The sequence below is a fragment of the Dendrobates tinctorius genome, unplaced genomic scaffold (assembly GCF_039654945.1).
Source record: "Dendrobates tinctorius isolate UK_male_01 unplaced genomic scaffold, ASM3965494v1 ptg000129l, whole genome shotgun sequence".
In the NCBI taxonomy this organism is placed as follows: Eukaryota; Metazoa; Chordata; class Amphibia; order Anura; family Dendrobatidae; genus Dendrobates; species Dendrobates tinctorius.
The window spans coordinates 43,039,921-43,067,788 of record NW_027361797.1 but is presented as its reverse complement, the minus strand read 5'-3'; the positions used below and the strand labels follow the sequence as shown (position 1 = coordinate 43,067,788).

Below are 27,868 nucleotides of genomic sequence, written 5' to 3'. Positions count from 1 at the left end.
TCTGTGTCTCCGTTTTTACCATCAGTGTGTCTTCCGTGTCTCCGTTTTTATTATCAGTGTGTCATCCGTGTCTCGGTTTTTACCATCAGTGTCATCTGTGTCTCCGTTTTTACCATCAGTGTGTCTTCCGTGTCTCCGTTTTTATTATCAGTGTGTCATCCGTGTCTCAGTTTTTGCCATCAGTGTCATCCGTGTGTCCATTTTTACCATCATTGTCATCCGTGTCTCCATTTTTACCATCAGTGTGTCATCTGTGTCTCCGGTTTTACCATCAGTGTGTCATTCGTGTGTCCGTTTTTACCATCAGTGTCATCCGTGTCTCCGTTTTTACCATCAGTGTGTCATCTGTGTCTCAATTTTTACCATCAGTGTGTCCATTTTTTCCATTACTGTGTCCATTTTTACCATCAGTGTGTCATCCGTATCTCCATTTCTACCATCAGTGTCATCCGTGTCTTCGTTTTTACCATCAGTGTGTCACCTCTGTCTCTGTTTTTACCATCAGTGTGTCACCCGTATCTTCGTTTTTACCATCAGTGTGTCATCCGTGTCTCCGTTTTTACCATCAGTGTCATCCGTGTCTCCATTTTTACAATCAGTGTCATCCGTGTCTCCATTTTTACCATCAGTGTGTCACCCGTATCTTCGTTTTTACCATCAGTGTGTCATCCGTGTCTCCGTTTTTACCATCAGTGTCATCCGTGTCTCCGTTTTTACAATTAGTGTCATCAGTGTGTCATCCGTGTCTCCATTTTTACCATCAGTGTGTCATCCGTGTCTCTGTTTTTACCATCAGTGTGTCATCCGTGTCTCTGTTTTTACCATCAGTGTGTCATCCGTGTCTCCGTTTTTACCATCAGTGTGTCACCCGTATCTTCGTTTTTACCATCAGTGTGTCATCCGTGTCTCCGTTTTTACCATCAGTGTCATCCGTGTCTCCGTTTTTACAATTAGTGTCATCAGTGTGTCATCCGTGTCTCCATTTTTACCATCAGTGTGTCATCCGTGTCTCCGTTTTTACCATCAGTGTCATCCGTGTCTCCATTTTTACAATCAGTGTCATCCGTGTCTCCATTTTTACCATCAGTGTGTCACCCGTATCTTCGTTTTTACCATCAGTGTGTCATCCGTGTCTCCGTTTTTACCATCAGTGTGTCACCCGTATCTTCGTTTTTACCATCAGTGTGTCATCCGTGTCTCCGTTTTTACCATCAGTGTCATCTGTGTCTCCGTTTTTACAATTAGTGTCATCAGTGTGTCATCCGTGTCTCCGTTTTTACCATCAATGTGTTATCCGTGTCTCCGTTTTTACCATCAGTGTGTCATCCGTGTCTCCGTTTTTACCATCAGTGTGTCATCCGTGTCTCCGTTTTTACCATCAGTGTCATCCGTGTCTCCGTTTTTACCATCAGTGTGTCATCCGTGTCTCCGTTTTTACCATCAGTGTGTCACCCGTGTCTGTTTTTACCATCAGTGTCACCCGTGTCTGTTTTTACCATCAGTGTCACCCGTGTCTCCGTTTTTACCATCAGTGTGTCATCCGTGTCTCCGTTTTTACCATCAGTGTGTCCATTTTTTCCATTACTGTGTCCATTTTTACCATCAGTGTGTCATCCGTATCTCCATTTCTACCATCAGTGTAATCCGTGTCTTTGTTTTTGCCATCAGTGTGTCATCCATGTCTTCTTTTTTACCATGAACACACGGTATATAAAAGCACGGACATGTGAACAGCACCATAGATTATGATGGGTAAATGCTGTGTCTGTTAGCAAAACAAAAAATTATTTTTTCTATAAAACATGGCTCTAGTTAGGGGGTGGGATACAATTTTATTAAATGTCTATTGGACTTAATGAATTAAATATAAAATGTAAGAGGAGACAGCTGATGACCAAACATGCATTCAACTTTTTGTATATGTATGATCAATAGTAATGAGTGAACGTGCTGGGATAAGGTGTTATCTGAGCATGCTCGGGTGCTAACCGAGTGTCTTCGGTGTGCTTGAATTATATGTTCGAATCCCCGCAGCTGTTAAGCCATCCCTGCATGTGTTGCAACGGTACAACCGCAACCAGACATGCAGCCGCGAGGATTAGAACAAACTTTTCGAGGACTTGTTTAACACCCGAGCATGCTCAGATAACACCTTATCCCAGCACGTTCGCTCATCTCTAATGATCATGCACTAATCTACTAGGACCTCGGTGATGCAAAAACGTTATCATTGCGTCCCAATCCCTACAGATCTAAATGTAAGAAATAAACAACTGTGACTGTACGTGGAAAGTTACAGAAGCTGAAAGTCACACACCGGCGCCTGCTGCTAGGAAATATCACATTTCATCTTTCATTTCTTCACAAATCATTTTCCTTAAGATTTGTACATCACCACGCTGTTTTCCATTACTATTCTAGTCTGTCACCATTTACTCAAAAAGTTTATCTGCATGAAAAAGTCATATAAGGTTCTTTTACAAAATAATTCCGTTCTGGCAAATGGGATGTAAAATGTATTTTTATACTTCCAGAATGTCAGAGAACAGATGATGCTGATAAAGAAATGGAAGAAGTGTCATTGCTTAGTGTATGTTGTGACTGGCGAGAAAATTGGCGGAGAGGGGCCTAACAAAGGCCGCAAGTACCTGTTTATTAGGCCAAAATTTGCAATTAAGAAAAAATAGTGTCATCAACTTTTCAGTAAAAATAATTCTTTTTTTTTTTTTAAATAAATATTTTTTTTTACTATACAGTAAAAAGGAAAAAAAAACACCAGAAATCCTTAAAATTATTATTATTTGCCTCCCTGAAAAAAAAAACAAAAAAATTACTAAAAAAGTTATATATACACTGTGTTCCAAATTATTATGCAAATGATAGTTTTCTCTGATTTTCCTGAATAGTCAGTACAAATGACAGTCAGTCTAATAAAAGTCATCACCGGTTAGAGTATACATCAAATTTTATTGAAGAAACCTCCCAATGATAACAGTATAATCTCCAAAATGAATAAAAACTCAAATTGCACTGTTCCAAATTATTAGGCACAGTAGAATTTCTAAACATTTGATCTGTTTTAAAGAACTGAAAATGTTCATTTGTGGAATTTGCAGCATTAGGAGGTCACATTCACTAAACAAAAAGGATATTTTGGAGTTAAATAGCTTAACAGGCCAAGTTACATGTTAACATAGGAACCCTTCTGTGATGTCACCTTCACAATTCTTGCATCCATTGAAATTGTGAGTTTTTGGAGAGTTTCTGCTGTACTTCTTTGCATGAAGTCAGAATAGCCTCCCAGAGCTGCTGTTTTGATGTGAACTGTCTCCCACCCTCATAGATCTTTTGCTTGATGATACTCCAAAGGTTCTCTATAGGGTTGAGGTCAGGGGAAGATGGTGGCCACACCATGAGTTTATCTCCTTTTATGCCTATAGCAGTCAATGACTCAGAGGTATTCTTTGCAGCATGAGATGGTGCATTGTCATGCGTGAAAATGATTTTGCTCCTGAAGGCATGTTTCTGCTTTTTATACCATGGAAGACAGCTGTCAGTCAGAAACTCTATATACTTTGCAGAGGTCATTTTCACACCTTCAGGAACCTTAAAGAGCCCTACCTGCTGTTTCCCCATGATTCCGGCCCAAAACATGACTCCTCCACCTCCTTGCTGACGTCGCAGCCTTGTTGGGGCATAGTGGCCATCCACCAACCATCCACTACTCCATCCATCTGGACCATCCAGGGTTGCTCGACACTCATCAGTAAACAAGACTGTTTGAAAATTAGTCTTCATGTATGTCTGGGCCCACTGCAACCATTTCTGCTTGTGAACACTGTTTAGGAGTGGCCTAATAGTAGGTTTATGCACCACAGCAAGCCTTTGAAGGATCCTACACCTTGAGGTTCGAGGGACTCCAGAGGCACCAGCAGCTTTAAATATCTGTTTGCTGGTTTGTAATGGCTTTTTAGCAGCCACTCTTAATCCAATGAACTTGCCTGGCAGAAACATTCCTCATTCTGCCTTTATCAGCACAAACATGTCTGTACTCAGAATCAACCACAAATCTCTTAACAGTACAATGATCACATTTAAGTTTTTGGGAAATATCTATTGTTTTCATCTCTTGACCAAGGCATTGCACTATTTGATGCTTTTCAGCAGCAGAGAGATCCTTTTTATTTCATAAATTCCTTGAAACCTGTGCCCTGCTTAATAATGTGGAACATCATTCTTAAGTAGTTTTCCTTTAATTGGGCTCACCTGGTAAACTAATTATCACAGGCATTTGAGATTGATTTCAGTGATCCAAAGAGCCCTGATACACAATACCATCTATGAGTTTATTTGATAAACAAAAAATTACTTATTTATGACACTTAAATCCAATTTGCATAATAATTTGGAACTCAGTGTATAGTAGTGATTGAGCGATCCTGCTCTGGTAAGGTGTTATCTGAGCATGCTCAGGTGCTAACAGAGTGTCGAGTTCTCGCGGCTGCATGTCTCGTGGCTGTTCAACAGCCGCAACACATGCAGGGATGCTGTTTGTTAGGCTACTTTCACACTAGCGGTTTTTTGTCTAAACGCATACAAAAAACGCATCAAGTATTTTATGCGCATGCGTTTTAACCAGTTTGACTCTTAAAACGCATGCGATTTTAAACGCTGACATGCGCATGTCCATGCACACGCCAGCGTTCCCATAGACTGTAATGTGGTATTTTTGCGCATTCCATGTGCATTTGTGCGCATGCGTTTTTTGACACAGATTGGATGCACCAAAAATGCTACAGGGTGCGTCTGGCACGCATAGGCGCGCACTGCAAAAAAAACGCATGCACACAAAAACGCATACAAACGCTAGACAATGCACACTCATGTTAAACATAGGGGCGCATTGCGCATGCGCATGTATGCGCACGCAGCGCAGCGCAAAAAAAGCTAGTGTGAAACCAGCCTTAGACAATCCCTGCTTGTGTTGCGCCTGTCGAACAGCCACGAGACATGCAGCCACGGAGACTGGAACATAATATTCGAGCACGCCGAAGACTCTCGGTTAGTACCCAAGCATGCTCAGATAACACCTTATCCCAGCACGTCCACTCATCACTAATGACAACAATAAAGCCTAAATACTAATCCTAAATAAGTAATAAAGCCAAAAAACATGGGTTTTCTGGTTTCTTTCCACACTCCAAAGACATTCCGATAGGGAATCTAGATAGTGTTCTCCAATGGGGACAGTGTCGATAATGTCTGTAAAGTGCTGTGGAATTAATGGCGCTATATAAGTGAATAAAATAAAAATAAATAAAAATGTCTGCATGAGCCCTTATGGGTAGGAGAAGCTTTTTTGGCAAAAACGGACACATCAACCAGACCCCGATGACAATTGCTCAGTTTTTGTTTTCCACATATGATAAAAAAAGCTGATGTCTGAATGAGACATTAAAACAAGAGATGAAAGCACTAAAAAGAATTGCGTGTTCTAATAAGGCTCAAACAGCCATTGCCATTAAAGGGTTAAAGGGACCATTTAACAGCTACGGCCCATTACACAGGGTCCCTGGGGGGCTGAACGCTTCTGCTGTGCTCGCTTGTACAGCTGCCTTGGTGTATGCCACCCTCGGGACACGCTAATAACATAGAAATCAATGTGCAAACACAAGACATCAAGGAACCTATGTAACGTGATGTGGAAAACAAGTTGGAGGAACGTGCACAGAAGTCATCTTCTTAGATACCTCTAAGGGCCGGTCTTATTACCTCTGATTTTGGGCCACCTGACATCTGTAATATTCAGATGAATGGCTGCCATTATACCCAGATGGATCAAGTCCAGTGGGGCTCCTAACTGTCAATGACATCCATATTCACTAATAGTATATGTGATCAGAGGTTGTCTTTAAAAGCGATCTGTCACCAGGTTTTTGCTAGAGAGCAGCATGATGTAGGGGCAGAGACCCTGATTCCAGATATCTATCACATACTGGGCTGCTTGCTGCAGTTTTAATTAAAAACTGTTTATATTGCTGGAGATCTAGCAGTTCTCTGAATGCTGAGCTCTGTACAACTCCACCTACCCCACTGATTGGCTGCTTTCGGTGTACACTGTGCATAGGCAGAAAGCTACCAATCAGTGATAGAAGTGCAGCTGGACTACCTTGCTGATAAAACAGTGATTTTCCGAAACCTACAGCAAGCAGCCAAGTAAGTGACACATTGCTGGAAGAAAGATTACATAGCAAAAACCAGGGGACAGATTCCCTTTAAGGCGGGGTCAGACGAGTGCATGAAAAATCATCCGGTTATTTCATCAGTCCAATTTTTCATCTGTTTGTCTTTAACATATCCATTTTTGAAATTCAGATGACATCCACAATAAAAAAAAAAATAAGGCCACATACAGCACCCTATGTAATAATTGGGACGGATATGTTACAAACGGATGCCATAAAAATGAATTTGAGATTAATGGGCGAGACTCACCCAAAAATTGGAATCCATCTGATCATCAGTCTTTGCACAAAAACATTTATGTGAACTTGAACTATTCCATTCAGTGACATTAGTCCTTGTGTTGTCTATTTGTCACATGGACATCGTACTGATGTGGCTGAATTTTTAGGTTTTTCTTAAGTAATATTTCTGGTCATTATTCTTCTATGTTGCATTATTTTACAGTTTTTCCCTCTGCCCTATTCACGAGAAGCCGCATCAGCTTGCCTCTTTCCCTCTTCTTACCACCCGCCCCTCTCTACCTATAGACTTCTACAGGCAGCAGATGTAATGTGATCCCTCACTGAAGACAGAACTGTAAACAGATTTGAGCAGTTTTTAAGAGTGAACATTCAGTGTATAAATTAAAGAAACATGGTATGGACAAAACGTGCAGTAGGGTCTTATCTGGGTAAAAGTTGGGATAGGTTATGCACCAACGTGCTCACCTGATCAACTGCGGAAAAAGAATTAGCATGCAGCAGATCCACGAGGAAGGAATCCTAACACTGGAAGCAAATGGATTAACCTGCACTGCTGTCAAAGGATGATGAGAAGACAGGAATCCAATTCTGCACTTTATTGGCCAAACTTCTGGTGAAGCGGCTTCCCCTTAATTCCTGGACTTTACCAGAAGTTTGAAACTTCGAAACTTGCGTTGACCAATAAACCAGAGAATTGGATTCCTTTCACAGAAGCGCAGGTTAACCCATATTTTTCCAGTTTTAATATTCAATGTATGAGAGATGTAACTCGTTGAGACAAGCTTACAACAGGTCTGTGTACTGTCCATGTGCACAATGGACCCTTTATGGCCAGAGTTCCAGTGCAGTCCACTCCGATAAGAGATATTACAAAGTTTCTTATCTTCACTTGTAAAGTAGAATTATAAAAGAAATGTAAAGTGTAGTTTACAGGTAAACTTCCCCTTCAACATAAGTAATAAGAAAACCCTGTAATTGCTGTAGGATTCATTTCATATAGCAAATTATAGCCAAATAGGAGAATATGTGACACTTATTGGCTTAATAGATTGCTTCAATCAAGGATCGGAAACTCAAGCTAATGTCGCCAGTAGAGAGCAATTAAAGGAAATGATCGTACTGTGAAATATTTAGCTATTAATTGTATTATACATTTCAGAAAGCAGATAATCGGAATTCTTAATCTTCCATCTGAATCATTTAGTAGTATGATGTAAAGAATATTCCCTCTCTGCTTAATTCAATGCAGAATGTAAAGAAAAGATCTATTGATGTGTTCTTCTAATATGAATTCTGTTGTGTACTTTGTTTGATAAAAATGATTAATATAAAATACCATTTCTTCTTCTAAAAATAAAAAATAAACCATTTTTATTATTATCGATGAATGCCATCACAATGGGTATTCTACTATAACAAGATGACCATGTACCCTGTTTGTTATCCCCATCTTTAGTATTACTGATGAATGCCATCACAATGAATATTCTACAACAACAAGATGACCATGTATCCTGTTCCTTATCCCCATCTTTAGTATTATTGATGAATGCCATCACAATGAATATTCTACAACAACAAGATGACCATGTACCCTGTTCCTTATCCCCATCTTTAGTATTGATGAATGCCATCACAATGAATATTCTACAACAACAAGATGACCATGTACCCTGTTCCTTATCCCCATCTTTAGTATTGATGAATGCCATCACAATGAATATTCTACAATAACAAGATGACCGTGTACCCTGTTCCTTATCCACAGCTTTAGTATTATTGATGAATGCCATCACAATGAATATTCTACAACAAGATGAAAGTGTACCCTGTTCCTTATCCCCATCTTTAGTATTACTGATGAATGCCATCACAATGAATATTCTACAACAACAAGATGACCATGTACCCTGTTTGTTATCCCCATCTTTATATTACTAATGAATGCCATCACAATGAATATTCTACAACAAGATGACCATGTACCCTGTTCATTATCTCTATCTTTAGTATTACTGATGAATGCCATTACAATGAATATTTTAGAGCAACAAGATGACCTTGTACCCTGTTCCTTATCCCATCTTTAGTATTACTGATGAACGCCATCAAAATAAATATTCTACAACAAGATGACTGTGTACCCTGTTCCTTATCCCCATCTTTAGTATTACTGATGAACGCCATCACAATGAATATTCTATAACAACAAGATGACCATGTACCCTGTTCCTTATCCCCATCTTTAGTATTTCTGAAGAATGCCATCACAATGAATATACTACAACAAGATGACCATGTATCCTGTTCCTTATGCCCATATTTATTATTCCTGATGAATGCAATCACAATGAATATTCTGCAACAACAGGATGACCTTGTACCCTGTTCCTTATCCCCCTTTACCTTGGACTGGTCCCCATCACTTGTTTGCCTTTTTCAGGATGTTGTCTCATATAGGCTCGGGGCATCCATAGTGGTCGCTTTATTACCTTAGACCTTACATCAGTGGAAGGAAACTGGACTAAGGGCTAATTTATGTAAGCGTAAAATTGGTCCTTTTGCTGTCCATATGCAAAATCAGCAGCGTACTTACAGCATTCTGACCAACGCAAGTCAACGTCCTCGTCCATATTAACGTTTTCACATAAAAACGCAGAATGCTCTACTTTCATCTGAATTTCAGATCAGACTCGCCCGTTTGACCTCCATTTTTTTGTTAATCATTACAATTATTAAAGGCGATGTCCAGGACTTTAATATTGATTGCCTATCCTTAGGATAGGTCATCAATGTCTGATTGGTGGGGGGGGGGGGGGTCATAGAAAAGTAGAAAAGTGCCAAATGAATTAAATACTGATGGCATACTGATGACAATATGCATGAAAAAACATCTATTTTTCTTTTCTGAATGAAAAACAAGATTTTCCATACATTCATGTGAACCTGGCAATGTGTGTGCTCTTACCTTCTAGAATCCAAGAATCCCATTGAATAAAGGGATATTTCCCCAATAAGAGCATAGTCCGGGACCATCATAGCCACTGTCCTAAACAATGCCTGAAAAACAAAAATGTAATAAACTCAATTAATTCTTAATATATCAATTTATAATTAGTGTGTACAAACATCCAACCTGTTGGTCTATATAAAATAATCAAAAATAGCATTCCTTACAGCAACTAAAAATAATCAGCGCACCATTTACTAACAAACAGGCATACCATGCTTTATCTGTCAGCAAAATACTGTGTGTGGGAGAATGTACTGTGGATGCATTATACTATGTGTGGGGAAATGGAGTGTGGGGGAATGTAGTGTATGAGGGACAACATACTGTGTATTGGGGGCTATGGGGACATCAGTGTGTGTGTGGGGCAATGAAAACGGTATTGTACTGTATGGGAACACTAAGGGGCTTCCTCAAGAGCAATATTTAGGGTGGGCACATACAAAGCACCGGGCAGGGTTAGGCAAGTAGCATGGTGTAGATAGAAATTGCTTTGCTGCACCACAGGACATGTCCCTATTACCTGTGTTTCAAGGTTTGGAGGTCTGGAAGAATCAGTAGACCCAAAACCTGTGCCATCTGTAATAAAATTCCAGCATCCTGCATGCTCATCATCCTAAAGCTGGCTATACACATTATCCACTATTTCTCCCAACTCTCTCAGCTACGTTTCCTGTGGTCTCTAACAGAAAGTTGCTGCCAAAGTCAGGTTATCTTCCTGCCAAACAAAAGGACTGACCGACTGAATTTCAACCCTTGACATAATATGTTGGGAAGCAGTCAAGAAGCCGCCATGACAAGGTTGGCCAATTTGGCCAAAATGGGCGGTTTGGCCAAGTGTTATCTATTGTGCATTATTTAAGGTTTTGAAGTCTAATAAATATGATTTTTATTGTTGGAATACGGCATTATGAAATGTCACCTGCATACCTTTAGATTATCGGGGAGTTCAGCACGACCAGCATAGCCAGGATTCATGGTGATGAATACAGAACATGTTGGGTTCAGTGTCAGCTCAGTTCCCTCGAACAAGAATGTCTTCATGTTTCTTATGATTGCCTGTTGTATACTGAGAATCTGCTGGGCCACCACTGACAATACCTCCACCTGGTTAGAGAGAGATAGTGCTTATGTATACTGTATGATACCGTCATCATAGAGTGTGACACATTGCATAATGCACAAACATGATGCATAAGAAGAAGGAGCAACATCAGCCTGCCATTCATCATTCTTCTCCTCCCCTTATCTTCTGATGGTCACTTGGTCTTTGGTGGTTGGTCACGTTTGGGTATCGGCGCACAGAGGGTTACACCGCAGAAAAATACATTTTTCACCTGCAGATTCTCATCATCTAATGCAATTCTAGGGGTAAAATCTGCACATAAAACTCAGCGTACCCGCAAGAAAAATTGACATGTTGTGGATTTCGTAAACACGCCGCAGGTCAGTTTACTCTGTTTAAAAAAGAAAAGTACAGTAGGCGTGAGATTTCTATAAATCCCGTCCACTTTGCTGGAATTGTAAGACACTGATTTTTCTGCGCAGCATCAAAAACTAATCAAAAACTCATTGTGGAAACTTAACCTCAGAAAATCTGTAAGGATTGTGGATTAAATTTTACAAAGCTTTGTCCACACATGTGGATAAAATCCGCAGCAGAAAATGTTCAGCGTTGCCAATTTTTAAATGTCAATATATGCTTCTGATTGTTTTCTAGGGATTTCAACTTTTCAAATGTAAAGGGTGAATTTTTCCGTCTGGAGCATTATTATATCGAAATATACATAACAAAATTTGGTGCAGATACTTCTGTATCAATCCTATCACAATCCTTTTTTTACCCTCCGTAATGCACTCTCTCTCCCTGTGCAGCGACACCGCATTTGCACTGCTCACTTGTCCTCACTGCACACCACTGTGCCTCTCTCCGCTCTGCAGGCGCCCCCTTGTATTCACAATACATCCCTCTGCTGTCTATTAACCACAAACAAGTGGCACATAATTACAAGATATGTCTACAGAGAAGAGAAGCACCCAGCGGTTCACTCTGCGCATGCTCAACCTGTGCTGCAAAGTGACAGACCACACAATACTGAAGGGAAATGGTAGAAAAATAGTGCAAGCTCAACTAATGTGTCAGAGGCCACAGGTTCAAAAAGGCTACCTAGGACAGACTTGGCAAAAGCCACGCCGTCTGACAGAGGAACCCTTTAGCTCCTGTACAGGAATATGGTTTTACAATGGAGTCCACTGAATTGCTTCCACGGAAGGGCTGCTGTCCAGAGGAGGGATCCAGAGGCAGGAATGGTCACCAAGCAGGGTCAAATCCAAGAGGTCACATCTGGGAATAAATCTGTCACAAGTGTGTCCCACCCTCCTGGGAGATCAGGGGTTAGGCGATAATTACATATTGGGAATCGCAGGTCTTCCATTTAGCCTGCGTGTTTTGTTCCTCATATTAAATGGACTTTGTTTCCTTTGGCCCTGAAGAGGTTAATGACTCTTAGTATGCTGGTTGGAGATATGCATTTCTATCTCAAAACTGCTTGTGACTTACTCATTTTCTCCCTTTATAAAACCTGGTCAGACCTTTTCATCCCTGGCTGTGAAAGTTTCCCTCCTGACTTGCTGGAGTTGATGTGCTGAAGTTGGAGTTCATAGTTGCTCCTGGAGATTGTTTTTGGGTGTATGCTTTCTCTGTGATCCTATTCCCATTTGGTTAGTATATGCCTATCCATCCCTATATTCCCCCCTACCCATGGTGAACGTTTTTGTAAGTTGCTTTTTGTGATCCCTGTTTGTCTTACGTGTTTATACACTAACATATCTGTCCCAGGCCTCCTGGAGAGGGGGAGGGACAGCTTAGGGCATATCAGGAGCATAGTAAGGTCAGAGACTCGGGTCTCCCTACCATCTAGGGGACCCCGGGACAGAGATAGTTAGGGTCCCAGTTCCAGGGACAGTTTGAAGCCTCCCTTCCTTACTGCAGAGAGTGACAGCATCGTAAAGCAGGCAGGTAGCCAAAAGTCAAGCCAGGATCAAAGAATGGGAATAATCAGGACAAACAATCAGGATCACAGCAAAGCAGTATATACTAGGACAGCTAAGCTAAGGACTGGCATTTGGAGTCAGAGCTTCAGGGGATTAAATAGCTGACTGTCCCTCCCAAGGCTCTCAGGAAGGAATGATCAAAACCTAGACCAAAATAAATCCTTTATCAAGCAGCACAAAAAGTCAGAGGGAACAAAATAGGACTGTCGCTGTTATGTGTTGCAAGCAATAAAGGCATGCCACTGTTCAACGGCAAATAAACAGAAAAAGAGAAGGCACAGATGTTACAGAACCCCTGGAGAATGGGTTTATTTGTAACAGGGGATACAAGCTGCCTGCACTTTTAGTACCTGGTGGACAGTGCTCAAAAATGCGGAATATTTGAAACATTAATATACTAAAAAAAGATTAAAAATGTTATGGTTAGGGACTATTAAACCATCAATTAGACCATGCAAATACCCCGTTAATAGATTTTACCTCAATTCTGTTGAATTCATCGAAACAAGCCCAGGCTCCAGACTGTGCAAGACCTTTGAAGAATTTACCCATAGCTTTATAGTCGAGGCCATCGGAGCAATTAAACACGACGCACTGAACGGGAGACAAGAAAAGGACAATTCACTATTATACTAAACCGCTTACATTGTGATTAACATCTACACTATAATACATCAGGATTACTCCGTCTTTTTCGTTCAATCACACAGGTAATTGGAAACAGATAATTAACCGGAGGTTCTTGGATGAGACAAAACTGCAAAATGCACAAAGTATAGTCTAGTAGTTTACGCATGACATGTAATTAGAAAAGCATAATATATGGCTTCAAAGAGGTAAAGTCACTGCAACTAGGAGGTTACATAGCACCATAGAGCAGGGCCGTAGCTAGGAGAAGGGGCTGGAGGGCCATTTGCCCCAAGCGTCGTGTAGGGGGCACTAATTAATAATCTGGCAGACAGAAAGAGTCACACCTAGTATTAGTAGTAGCATAAATACATAAATATTTTTTTTCCGTTAAATTAAGAAAAAATATAAAATAAATATAAACTACGAAATTTTGCAATATATCGTATTAGAGAAATCTGCTTCTTTCTCCTCTTTAGCTGATCATTCATTCTCAATTCAAGGGTAAAATCTGTCATCTGTGAATGCAGGGTTTCCCATCACTGAGATAGGAGATGACCGTTGGTGCTTATAAGGTTCTATGGAGAACTGTAATTATCATTACAGCAGAATGTCTGTGTCGGCCTCAAGCTCCTCCCCTCTCCATCGAATTTTAAAAGCACCAACTGTCATATCATATCTCATTAACGCCAGGGACAGACAGGTGTATGAAAAATTGTGGCGCGATTTCCATCCATATGTCACTGGCTTCCAATTTTATGCATCAACAATTTAAAATGTGCAAGATGAAACACATAGGTTAACAATGACAATGTATTGGTAAAAATCTGATTCTATACAGGTGATCCATATGGGATCTGATTTTTTTCATGAATGGGCGACTGTCATCCAAGACTTGGAAGAGAATAGTACATGCTGCAATTTCTCTATTTTTGTGAATCAGCTTTTGGACAGGGCCATCACTTAAAGGGAATCTGTCAGCAGGTTTTTGCAATGTAACCTGAAGACAGCAGGAGACAGAGGCTGACACACATGATTCAGTGATGCTTCAAGGCATGTCCTCTGAAAGCCGGAGGAGTGTCTGCTCCAGCAAGGGGGGAAATAGGAGAGCAGGGCAGGCCAGACAGGTTCTGGTAGTGGGAGACTCAATTATTAGGGGAACAGATAGGGCAATCTGCCACAAAGACAGGGATCGTCGAACGGTGTGCTGCCTACCTGGCGCTCGAGTCCGACACATCGCTGATCGGGTTGACAGATTACTGGGAGGGGCTGGTGAGGATCCAGCGGTCATGGTGCACATTGGCACAAATGACAAAGTTAGAGGTAGGTGGAAGGTCCTTAAAGATGATTTCAGGGAATTAGGCTGTAAGCTTAAAGCAAGGACCTCCAAGGTGGTATTTTCGGAAATACTTCCTGTACCACGTGCCACGCCAGAGAGGCAACGGGAGATTAGGGAGGTTAATAAGTGGCTCAGGAATTGGTGTAGGAAGGAGGGGTTTGGGTTCCTGCAGAACTGGGCCGACTTCTCAGTTGGCTACAGGTTCTACGCTAGGGACGGGCTGCACCTCAATGGGGAGGGTGCAGCTGTGCTGGGGAGAAAATGGCTAGAAGGTTGGAGGAGTGTTTAAACTAGGGACGGGGGAGGGTATTCCTTTTATAGGAGGGGAAGACAGTGCAGCTAGAGACCTGGGCACAAATAATGAAATTGGGGGTGGGGGTGGCATGGGGGGTGGGGTTAGAACAGTTAATAATTTAAGAAAGAATAGAGGTACAGAGAGATACATAAAGTGCATGTATACTAATGCCAGAAGCCTCGCCAACAAGATGGAGGAATTGGAGTTAATGTTGTTGGAACATAATTATGACATGGTGGGGATATCTGAGACATGGCTGGACGAGAGCCACGACTGGGGGGTTAATTTACAGGGCTATAGTCTGTTCAGAAATGACTGAACAAATAAGCGAGGGGGAGGCGTGTGTTTATATGTAAAATCATCCTTAAAACCCATCCTTCGTGATAATATATATGAATCTAATGAAAATGTAGAGTCCCTGTGGGTAGAGATAAGGGGAGGGGGGAAAAATAATAAATTACTGATAGGGGTTTGTTATAAGTCTCCAAAAATAATGGAAGCAACAGAGAATATCCTCATAAAGCAAATAGATGAAGCTGCGACTCAAGGAGAAGTCATTATTATGGGGGACTTCAACTACCCTGAAATACATTGGGGAACCGAAACCTGCAGTTCCAGCAAAGGTGATAGGTTTCTGACAACTATGAGAGACAATTACCTTTCACAACTGGTTCAGGACCCAGCAAGAGGGGGGGCACTGCTAGACCTAATATTAACCAACAGGCCAGACCGCATATCAAATGTAAGGGTTGAGGGTCACTTGGGTAATAGTGATCACAAATTAATAAGTTTTCATGTATCCTTTAATAAGATGTGTAGTAGAGGGGTTACAAGGACACTAAACTTCAGGAAAGCAAATTTACAACGGATGAGAGATGATCTTGGTGCAATTAACTGGGACGATATCCTGAGACATAAAAATACACAAAGAACATGGGAGACGTTTATTAGCATCCTGAATAGGACCTGTGCACAATATATACCGTATGGGAATAAACATGAGAGAAATAGGAGGAGACCACTATGGCTAAATAGAGCTGTAAGGGGCGCAATAAGAGATAAAAATAAAGCATTTCAAGAATTAAAGCAAGTAGGTAGTGATGAGGCATTAACTAAATACAGAAGATTAAATAAATTCTGTAAAAAGCAAATCAAAACATCAAAGATTGAGACAGAGAGACTCATTGCCAGAGAAAGTAAAAATAATCCCAAAATATTCTTTAACTACATAAATAGTAAGAAGCTAAAAAATGATAATATTGGTCCCCTTAAAAATAGTCTGGGTGAAATGGTGGAGGAGGATGAGGAAAAAGCCAATATGCTAAATGACTTTTTTTCGACAGTGTTTACACAAGAAAATCCCATGACGGATAACATGATCAGGGATAAAAATTGTCCATTAAATGTCACCTGCTTAACCCAGCAGGAAGTACGGCGGCGTCTAAAAATCACTAAAATTGACAAATCCCTGGGCCCGGATGGGATACACCCCCGAGTACTGCCGGAATTAAGCACAGTCATAGATAGACCATTATTTTTAAGCTTTAAAGATTCCATAATAACAGGGTCTGTACCACAGGACTGGCGTATAGCAAATGTGGTGCCAATATTCAAAAAGGGGACAAAAACTGAACTTGGAAATTATAGGCCAGTGAGTTTAACTTCAACTGTGGGTAAAATCCTGGAGGGTTTTCTAAGAGATACTATACTGGAGTATCTGAAGAAGAATAACCTCATGACCCAATATCAACATGGGTTTACAAGGGACCGTTCCTGTCAGACTAATCTGATAAGCTTTTATGAAGAGGTAAGTTCCGGACTGGACCAAGGGAATGCAGTGGACGTGGTGTACATGGACTTTTCAAAAGCTTTTGATACGGTGCCACACAAAAGGTTGATACATAAAATGAGAACAATGGGGATAGGGGAAAATATGTGTAGGTGGGTTAAGAGCTGGCTCAGGGATAGGAAACAAAGGGTGGTTATTAATGGAGCACACTCGGACTGGATCACGGTTAGCAGTGGGGTACCACAGGGGTCAGTTTTGGGCCCGCTTCTTTTTAACATATTTATTAATGACCTTGTAAGGGGCATAGAGAGTAGAATTTCAATATTTGCAGATGACACTAAACTCTGCAGGGTAATCAATACAGAGGAGGACAATTTTATATTACAGGAGGATTTATGTAAACTAGAAGCTTGGGCTGATAAATGGCAAATGAGCTTTAATGGGGATAAATGTAAGGTCATGCACTTGGGTAGAACGAACAAGATGTATAATTATGTGCTTAATTGTAAAACACTGGGCAAAACTGTCACTGAAAAAGACCTGGGTGTATGAGTGGATGACAAACTCACATTTAGTGGCCAGTGTCAGGCAGCTGCTGCAAAGGCAAATAAAATAATGGGATGCATTAAAAGAGACATAGATGCTCAGGAGGAGAACATAATTTTACCTCTATATAAGTCACTAGTGCGACCACACTTAGAATACTGTGTACAGTTCTGGTCTCCGGTGTATAAGAAAGACATAGCTGAACTGGAGCGGGTGCAGAGAAGAGCGACCAAGGTTATTAGGGAACTGGGGGGTCTGCAATACCAAGACAGGTGATTACTCTTGGGGTTATTTAGTTTGGAGAATCGAAGGCTTAGGGGTGATCTTATTACAATGTATAAATATATGCGGGGATAATACCAAGACCTTTCTAATGATCTTTTTACTCTTAGACCTGTGACGGGGACAAGGGGGCATCCTCTACGTCTGGAGGAAAGAAGGTTTAAGCATAATAACAGACGCGGATTCTTTACTGTACGAGCAGTGAGACTATGGAACTCTCTGCCATATGATGTTGTAATGAGTGATTCCCTACTAAAATTTAAGAGTGGACTGGATGCCTTTCTTGAAAAGTATAATATTACAGGGTATATACACTAGTTTCCTTAGTGTTGCGTTGATCCAGGGAGCTAGTCTGATTGCCGTATGTGGAGTCGGGAAGGAATTTTTTTCCCCAATGTGAAGCTTACTGTTTGCCACATAGGTTTTTTTTGCCTTCCTCTGGATCAACATGTTAGGGCAAGTTAGGATAAGATATGGGTTGAACTAGATGGACTTAAAGTCTCCATTCAATCTTAATTACTATGTTACTATGTTCTCTTACCAAGCTCAATGGTTTTGGTTGCTTGTAATGACGGTTTTAGCACCAGGAGCTTATCATTACTGGGATCTAGCAGCACCTCAGCGCGTGCATGCTAGTCCAACACCCCCCCTTTTATGGACTTTGTACCCAGAGAGCCTGGTGTGGGCGGGATTAGCTTCCTCAGCTCTGCTGCATTGCTAAATCTAAAAACCCTGATTGTGTGAGAACGGATGTACCCAGTAAACTAACTGATACATCGCTGGAATCAGCGTCTCTTTGCCTATATCAGGCTGCTCTCAGATGAGGTAGCAAAAACCTGTTGACAGATTCCCTTTAAAAGTAGAGGGTGATGCATGGATACGTGGAGGATGTAGAAGCCATATGGTGTCACAATTTTAACTCAATTCTATTTCAAAATTGCATGCACTGAAATAAATAAAAAAAAAAAAAAATCTCCCCAAAGTGTCCATATTCTTTAAGAGTACAAATCAGCGAATAAAACATAAGTGAGAAGCACAGATGTGTAACCGCAAACAATCAGCAGAATAAACCAGCTCATTACTCTTAATAAAGATAGTTAGGGGACAGGCACATTTTCTCACTGTAAAAATCACAACAAAAAGCAATTCTTATAGTAACAGGTCAGTGACTGAGCTAAACAAAAACTAATGGAAGAATTTGTCAGTTCTCGTGCCCTGTATGCAACAGAGAGTGAAATCTAATGGTACATTCAGGATTGTAAGACATCACTCACTTCAATGAACATCCCTGAGACAGAATAGACAAATTCACAAATGCCCATGTGCCTCCATCTGTAGCAGGTGCACCCACACTGTGTGTATGGAGAAAGAAGAATTTGTTTTTCGGGGAGCAGTAACAATTTGATGGTCAGGGCTGTATTGATAGCTGGGACCTTCTATAAAGTTTCCGACAATGGTTCTGGGAGTTGTTCTTGTTTCTGTGTACGGGCACATGTTTTTTTTCTGCTTAAATACAGCTCTGGCAAAAATTAAGAGACCACTGCAAAATTTTCAGTTTGTCTGATTTTTCTCTTTATAGATATATTTTTGAGTAAAATGTAAATTGCTCTTTTATTCTATAAACTACTGACAACATTTATTCGAATTTCCAGGCAATAAATTTTGCATTTATTTTCAGAAAATTAGAAATGGTCAAAATAACAAAAAAATGCAGTGCTCTCAGACCTCAAATAATGCTAAAAAAACAAGTTCATAATCATTTAGAAACAACAATACTAATGTTTTAACTCAGGAAGAGTTCAGAAATCAATATTTTGTGGAATAACCATGATTGCTAATCACAGCTTTCATGAGTCTTGGCATGCTTTCCACCAGTCTTTAACGCTGCTTTTGGGTATACTTATGCCACTCCTGGAACAAAAATTTAAGCAGTTCTTCTTTGTTTGATGGCTTGTGACTATCCATCTTCTTGATTACATTCCAGAGGTTTTCAATGGGGTTCAGGTCTGGAGATTGCGCTGGCCATGACAGGGATTTGATGTGGTGGTCCTTCATCCACACATTGATTGATTGACCTAGCTGTGTGGCATGACGCATTGTCCTGCAGGAAAAAACAGTCCTCAGAGTTGGGGAACATTGCCTGTGCAGAAGGAATCAACTGTTTTTCCAGGATAAGCTTGTATGCGGCTTGATTCATATATCCTTCACAAAGATTAACCTGGCCAATTCCACCCTTGCTGAAGCAAAATCATCACCGATCCTCCACCAAATTTCACAGTGGGTGCAAGACACTGTGGCTTGTACGCCTCTCCAAGTCTCAGGTGTTGGGCAAAGCTGAAAATTAGACTCATCAGAAAAGATTACCTTACTCCAGTCCTCTATGGTCCAGTCCTTATTGTCCTTTGGCAAACTTCAGCCTGGCTCTCCTTTGCTTCTCATTGATGAAAGGATTTTTTCTACCTTTACATGACTTGAGTCCTACCTCTACTTCACCCCAGCTGCCATTTAACATTCCTTTTGTAGGTCACTTGGTGTCATCCTGCGGTTGCTGAGTGACATTCGACTAAGATGATGGTCATCCCAGTTAGTGGAGAGTCGTTTTCGCACTCTGCCGCTCTGCAGCTTTGTTGTCCCCAATGTCTGCTGCTTGACCTTATTGTAATGGACTGCCGTCTTAGAAATTTTAAAGGGAATCTGTCACCATTTTTTTGGCTTTGCAGCTGCTGGCATAGACATCGGGGGCTTATCTACAGCATTCTGTAATGCTGTAGCTAAGCCTCCGATGTAACCTGAAAGAGAAGAAAAACATGTTATATTTATACTCACCAAGGTGGGCGGTCCGGTCCGATGGGTGTTGCCGTCCCGTCCGGCACCTACCTTCTTCATGCGATGACGTCCTCTTCTCCCATCCTGTAATGGCTCCGGCGCAGGCGCACTGCTTTGCCCTGTTGAGGGCAGAGCAGAGTCCTGCAGTGCGCAGGCGTCGGGAGAGGTCTGGCGCCTGCGCACTGCAGAATTCTGCTTTGCCCTCGACAGGGCAGAGCAATGCGCCTGCGCCGGAGCCATTTCAGGACGGGAGAAGAGGACGTCATTGCATGATTAAGGGAGGCGCCAGACCGGACCGCAACACCCATCGGACCGGACCGGCCACCTCAGTGAGTATAATATAACGTGTTTTTCTTCTCTTTCAGGTTACATCGGGGGCTTATCTACAGCATTACAGAATGCTGTAGATAAGCCCCCGATGTCTATGCCGGCAGCTAATAGGGGATAAAAAGGGTGACAGATCCCCTTTAAGGATGGAGGCAACATCACACTCACTGTATTCCTCTGCTAGTAAAGCCAGAATTGAGCCCTTCTTTTTCTCACTCAAGACTTTTCTTTTCAACTCCTTTGGCATGGTTAAAAGTTATGTTTTTCATTCCTATTACTTTTGGGATATTACTAGCACTTGTTTTGCCATCCAGCTTGTCCTATTGCAAGAGGATTGTGAACACCACGGCAGGGTTTTTTTTAATACTTTCCTTCGTTAAATAAGATTTGTTCAGGTGATCACCTAATCAGAAGCACATTAAGTAGAATGAGGTGTACTCTGGTTGGAATTCAACTGACACTGGAATGGAATGGCTGTCAGACATGTAGAGAAGCTGATTTTTATAAGACTGTGCAGTGGTCTCTTAATTTTTGCCAGAGTTGTACATATAATTGGGACTAAAAATCATTTTTGCTATTTGGTTTCATTAACAATTTTGCACTGTTTGCCTCCTATAATATCTGTGTTGAAATGTCTACTGAAGGCTGCAGAATGAGTTAACTGAGAATCTATCAGTCAGCCCACCATGATGATCTGATTGGGAGCTTGTAGTGCTTTCATCTATCCTTTTCTGAGCTCCTCTTAACAGATTTATGACAAAAGACCTCATCAAAGTTGAATGTGCAAAGAAATAAAAAGCCTGTAAAAGCCAAACTGTATAAAGTTTTTAATGAAACCCAATGGCAAAACTTGCTTTAGTGTCAAATACATGCATTTAAGTTAAAAGAAAAAAAAAAGTGACCCCCCCAAAGGTGAACAGAACCTTTAAATTCTCAGAGTGGCTTTTCCAGTCTCCTAATGCTGCAAACCTGGTAGGATCTACAATGTAAATGGGAAGGCACTATCAGCTAAGATTATGAGCATTAATGCAACACTTTTGAAGGTCTGGCAAATGTATCCTGAAGAGTTTCGGACACTCTTCACCTAAAGATTCTTTGTGCTTACCCATGTCAGGGGTCTCTGACGGTGATTCAGAGACATATTGGTCAATAAGATAATGCCAGGGCTTCACGGCAACTTTAGCTTCGACACCAGTCACATGGCCAAATTTCGCTATGTGTCCCTGGTACATCTCAAGGCAATAAAAGTGAATCGGGTCGCATTGGGATTCCAAGAGTTCTCCCTCTAGCAAGTCACAAACATTCTGATGCCACTGCAATGTGATCCCATACACTTGTATTGCCTTGCGATGTAGGAGAGACACATTCCTGTTGTGGCCAAAGTCGCCATGTTGGCTGAGCCTAACTGTTAGTCCCTTCCTAAGTCAAGAACAACCCGCAGTTCTCGTGACCAAATGGAGGCGAAGAGGTTCCATTTATCAGCCAATTCATGCCACCCAAACAACATGCAGCATGAATCAGAGAATGGCTCGCTTTTTGCACCTTTCACCGAAAACATACGGTACTTTGAAAAGTTGTCTGGGGACCACGACTAGCCCTAAGCTAGTCCCTCCCAGATCTCTCCTTAAATCCAATGTATATGTGTACGCCGAGACACCTGTCAGTCTTGGGGAGCAGGGTAGAGAGAAGCCGCCAGAGAGAAGCCTCTAGGGAAGTGTTTCTCAACTCCAGTCCTCAAGACCCACCAACAGGTCATGTTTTCACGATTTCCTTAGTATTGCATAGGTGATGGAATTAATGCTTGAGCATGTGATGAAATTATCACCTGGGCAATACTAAGGATATCCAGAAAACTTGACCTGTTGATGGGTCTTGCAGACTGGAGTTGAAAACCACTGATCTAGGACCAGTCATCCAAGACCCACCGTCCACAGATGGGTTGTCATAAGTTGTTTTTAGTTAATGCTGCAGCATTTCAGAGTAAAATATACCGTATATGGTGTAAAAATGCAGCGTGAATCAGATGACAGTTTCCCTTTAATATTAGCATAGTAATAAAGTGCTCCCTTTTGGGGATCTGAAAATCATTAGAACACTGCGGATATCCAACCTCTTTGGGACTACTCAGTTTGGTCAATGAGATGAGGGCCCACAATGAATGTTATACATGTTTTTTGTTTCTACATCTCTAGTCTGGTGCCACCATCTTATGCTGTTGTTCTCAATAAAAACTAATCAGAATATATGAATGGGTTTCACTTGTCTCCAACAAATCATGTAATGGGAGAGAAAGATCAGGCATGTGAAATTTCAGCGCCCGTCTCTGGAAGTGAGAAGGCTCTCTGGTGGCATCATCACATGAATGACATCAAAGATCAGAGAATCGGCAGAATTTCAAGAAGTTGTGTATATTTCACAGTGGCTTATTTCAGCATGTGTCAGGCATCAGACATTGTTAATCTGGTCCAAGAAACCTTCATTAATGAATTATAAGATGGCTGCTCATCTAAAGCAGACAGATTTTAAGTATCCGTAAATTCAATGTATATATTCTTCACCTTTGCAGAAGACAACTTCTTACTGCAATCTTTGGTGCTCATCTCAGAGGTTTCACTGAACTTGATTGTCATCTGGTAGACTGTACTTGAGGATCTCTTTGTGCATTATAACATTTTAACCTATTCACACCCGGCAAACACGTTGTGGGGGAACCAATAGGCGCTCTAGGACAGATGCCTGGGCAGATTGGTGCAGCTAAAATGCTGTGGTCAGTGACTGACAGAGATATTAAAAGAAGTAACAGCAGCGGTAGGAGCTCGCTATAATCGCTGTTACTAGAGGCAGATGTCGGCTGTGTTCCACTGCCAGCTTCTGTCCTGTGTGGAGTGGGCTCAGCCCTACACACACTGACCAGCGCCATGATCAATATATCCATCATGGAGCATGGATCGGCTTCCTTAATGGCAGCGGGTCGGCCAGTGTAAATGCACCATGAGTATACCAAAGAAAGCAGATTATTAGCAGTGAGATTACCTGCTTGGCCAAAGCTTTGGCCAGATCTTTTGTTGTTTCGGTTTTCCCCGTCCCGGCAGGACCCTCTGGAGCTCCACCAAGACTTAACTTGAGTGCACCCATTAAAGTTCTATAGAAAGGACAACAGTCTATTAATAAAGTCTATTGTGCTACATATGGTTATCAAGCATCTGACACCCCAACATGACCCTTTCCATAGTGCCAGAAGTCCGCTTCCTCGGGGTAACCCACAACTCTGCCCTGTCCTTCAAACTGCACATCCAAGTCTTGCCACTTCCTGCCACCTCCAAGTCAAAAATACTTCCAGAATCTGTCCTTTCCGCAACCCTGAATCTACTAAAATTTTAGTACATGCCCTCATCATCTCCCGCTTCAACTACTGCAACATCCTCTTCTGTGGCCTCCCTGCCAACACTCTCGCACCTTTCCAGTCTGTCATTAACTCTGCTGCCAGGCTAATCCACCTCATTCCACGCTACTGCTCTGCTTCTCCCCTCAGAAAATCTCTTAATGGGCTCCCAATTCCACAATGTATCCAGTTCAAACTGCTAGCACTGACCTACAAATGCCATCCATAATCTGTCTCCTCTGTATATCTCCAAAATAATCTTCCGATATCTTCCATCACACAACCTCCGGTTCTCCCAAGATCTCCTCCTCTCCTTCAGTCATACGCTCCTCACATAATCGCTTCCAAGACTTCTCCCGAGTGGCCCCCCTACTCTGGAATTCTGCACCTCAACAGATCCGATTAGCTTCCACAGTCGGAGCCTTCGGACGGAACTGGAAAAGTCACCTCTTCAAGAAAGCTTACAGCCTGCCATGATCCCGCTGCCACCTCACTACCACTGGTGCTGCCGCAACCCCCCAACCTACTGTCTCCTTCCCCGTTATCCTGTAAACTGTAAGCCCACAAGGGCAGGGTCGTCATCTTTCTGTTAGTCTGTCATTGTTGTTTCTTGACCGCATTTTATATTTGTATCATGTATGTAACCCCTTCTCATGTACAGCACCGTGGAATCAACGGTGCTCTAAAAATAAATAATTCTAATAATAATTTGCTAAAACTAATGGCAAATTAAGTGGCGAGAACATGCAGCCTCCTCTGCATGTCTCAATTTTCATAAATCACTTTGGTGTATCAACGTGTATGAGGTTGGCTAGTAAAAAATGAAGAAAACCATACAGAGAAATGTGAGGTCAATACTGTGAAAATCAATGAAGTGACTGTATACCAGCACCCACTATCGGAATATGACTTACTACATTACATCAGTGCTTGTACACATACAAGTAGCCCATACCTGTAACACCGGTCAGTCAGAGGAGTAATGACAAGTCGAGGTGAATTGCCCAGATATTCATAGCCATACTTGACTTCAGTAGTGATCATTCTGACCATGACATCCCGGCCTTCCCAGTAATATCTCAGTTGAGAAATCCACTGAAAGTCAGTCAGGCTGGATACGTTGTCCTTCGCCAAATTAGCAACGACATCACGGGCTGCAGAAGAAGAAACATTAGCTGTTTATTGGGCATAGTTACAAGGGTTCTGTTTTTCCCCCTGTACTAAAAGCCTCAGCAGCTTCTCCTTTTTGCCATTGTTTCTATTTGGCCTCTCCATAGGTAGAAGGAGCAATTTTTCACTGTAGACAGATTTGTAGACAGATTTGAGCAGAATGAATGATAAGTAGGTAAATAAGCATGTTTTTAGAGCATGATTTTAAGCTGCACTCCTTGGATAACCAACCACAAGACTCCATTAACAGTATAGAGTACTGGAGCTTATAAAGAAGGACAATGTTAGCTGCATGCCCTTGTAGAGACTGACCAAACAAAACCCCACAAAAAACACACTAGATTTTCATATTTGCACATTGGAGGGGACACATCCTTACTTATTGGTTTAATGAATTACTGTACATAACGTCTCACTTTAGAGGGTCCAGAGTTGCAGACACTTTTGTCTCCTGAAGCCCAAATGCCTTTATTCCATAGCAAAGTCCAGTTTACGAACTGATGTATGATAGTTGTGACTTCCATTGGAATTCATGCACATTTCTTACAAAATAAATAAAAATCTTAAAAATATGGGGAAAAATTAATCAGATCCCTTTTTCATCGTAGATTTGTGCAGTCAACAAAATGAAATATTTGGAACAAGGTAAATTTACAGAAAAATTGTTTTTAACTCTTTTTTTTACCTGTCCTCTAAACAGTAGCATACGGAATCCCTCTGAAAAAGGCGCCGTGTGTTCATACACATAGAATGCATTAATTTTATTTTTTGGCACACATCCCAAAGATGAGACAGATTTACTTAGAGTTTTCCGCCTGTTAATAAATTTGGCAAAATTTACTCAAGGTTTTTGTTTCAAGTATGAAATGCCGGTCAGGATAAGCTATGACTTCGCTTTTACCCTTTTTCTTTATTTCTATATTTATTGAATGACGCTCTTTGCCAGTTTTACTTTCCGACAAGCCAATAAACATGATTATAGGAGATTACTTAATCCCAGTTATTACAGAAGATTATTTAATCCCCTGTTCACATTTACTTGCTGATCTCTTCTGAACATCTTTAATTACAGGTATTTTCTGGTAAATGCCATATAAACAAGCTGCACTCTGCAAGTAACATATCAATTAGGTCTTATTGCCTGCGTAAGGAGCTGCTGTGTCGCTCCAAGGGCACTGGAAGGATCATGTTGGTGGGTATTATTGCTAGGACACAAACAATGGAGTGAAACCTCTAATTCCATCATTTCTGTGTAAAGCGTCTCCTGCAATCATATCTCTATGATGTGATAGAATGACGTTGTTTTAGGTCAGAATAAAGCCTGTTATTGTGTGTTTTTTCCATGTTTTAATAGGTATAAAATCTATTATAGGTATAAAATTCAGAAAAAAAACACAGATATAAATCCATAAAAGTGAGTGATTATATAAAGCTGAGAGCTCAATTTTCCTGGTACAGAGCTCCAAATCCCATGCAGTGACAGAGATTTAAAGGGATATTCTCAAATTTGGAAATTATGCCTTATGGCTTATAGGACCCTCATCGGTCTTGAGTACCAGAGCCCCGAATGAATAGAACGGGAGGGGGCTGATCATGGGCACTGTTGCTTCATTCATTATTATGGCAGTGCCAAATTTTCCTTTACCTGTAAAATGTAACATATACCTGCCTGCATTCACCACTAGAGGGAGCTTCGGAGCTTACTGCAAACTGTTAAAGGGAGGCAGTCAACTGATTCATGCTAGCCCAACCATGGGCAGCATGATTTAGTGTCTGGCCACTCAAAGCCAGTTATGTTTTTCTCAGATGTTTCAGCATTTTAGAGAAAACATAGTTTGAAGATCTGACTGGGGACTATACGCAGAGATGAGACTAGTCTTGGGTCGCCCTTATCCAGCTTCTCCTTGCATTGCTATAGCTATGTACACACATGGGAGAGACCTGTCAATCAACTGGAGAAGAGCGGGGTGAGGGCAGTGCCGGACAAGTCTTAACTCTTCTTATGATCCTCGGCCGGCTCTTCAAACTACTTTTTCTCTGAAATGCCAGAGCACTACAGACAAAAACATACGGTGCATGGCTGTAATCATGCATCCAGGCTCTTGTCCATGCTGCCCATGGGTTGGGCAGCATGAATCTAATGTCAGGTTCCCTTTAAAGTGAATCTGTCAACAGGTTTTTGCTATAGAATATTACAAGTAGAATGCAGACTTATGGTATTGAGTTACTAAGGGCAAGGAGGGTATAGTGGAACAATTGTTGGCACTAGGACCCTATAGACGGAGGGTGTTGGACATGGCCCATTCATATGTCTTGAGTGGCCCCATCTGGGGGTGGACAAGAACGGGTCATGCGGATGTTCTATTGACCCGAATGTCATCAGAGACATCCTAAGTTATTGCAAGTCCTGTCCCATCTGCCAGTTAACCGCTTGCACCTCTCACTTCCGAAATCCCCTAGTACAGCTACCCATTAAGGCATGGCAAGACAGAGACCCCGTTGAAACTCCATGGGGACAATGAAGATGTCACAATAGCCAAGACACTGTTGAAGGCTCAAAAACAGCAATGTTGGGAACTGCTGCAGCAGAACCGGGGGACCTGTTCTCAGATTTGCTGGGATGTGTCATAGAACACGAGATTCTGACGGAACCCCATGTGTGGGTAAATTCAATGCCCTTCCAAATTCTAGAGACCCGTCGAAAACTGATCTCCAAGGAAGTGAAGCGTATGA

At 41.5% G+C, this 27,868-nt stretch overlaps 1 protein-coding gene across 1 annotated transcript in view; it reads right to left on the bottom strand.

The window, feature by feature from the left end:
* DNAH3 (dynein axonemal heavy chain 3) overlaps positions 1 to 27,868 on the bottom strand; it is a 389,800-nt gene that overhangs the window by 168,777 nt on the left and 193,155 nt on the right. The window contains exons 28-32 of the mRNA XM_073543189.1: positions 24,921 to 25,119; positions 23,617 to 23,725; positions 13,033 to 13,146; positions 10,429 to 10,605; positions 9,457 to 9,548 (exon numbers count right to left, since the gene is read on the bottom strand). Of these exons, the coding sequence (XP_073399290.1) occupies positions 9,457 to 9,548; positions 10,429 to 10,605; positions 13,033 to 13,146; positions 23,617 to 23,725; positions 24,921 to 25,119 (691 nt within the window). The remainder of the gene's footprint in view (positions 1 to 9,456; positions 9,549 to 10,428; positions 10,606 to 13,032; positions 13,147 to 23,616; positions 23,726 to 24,920; positions 25,120 to 27,868) is intronic.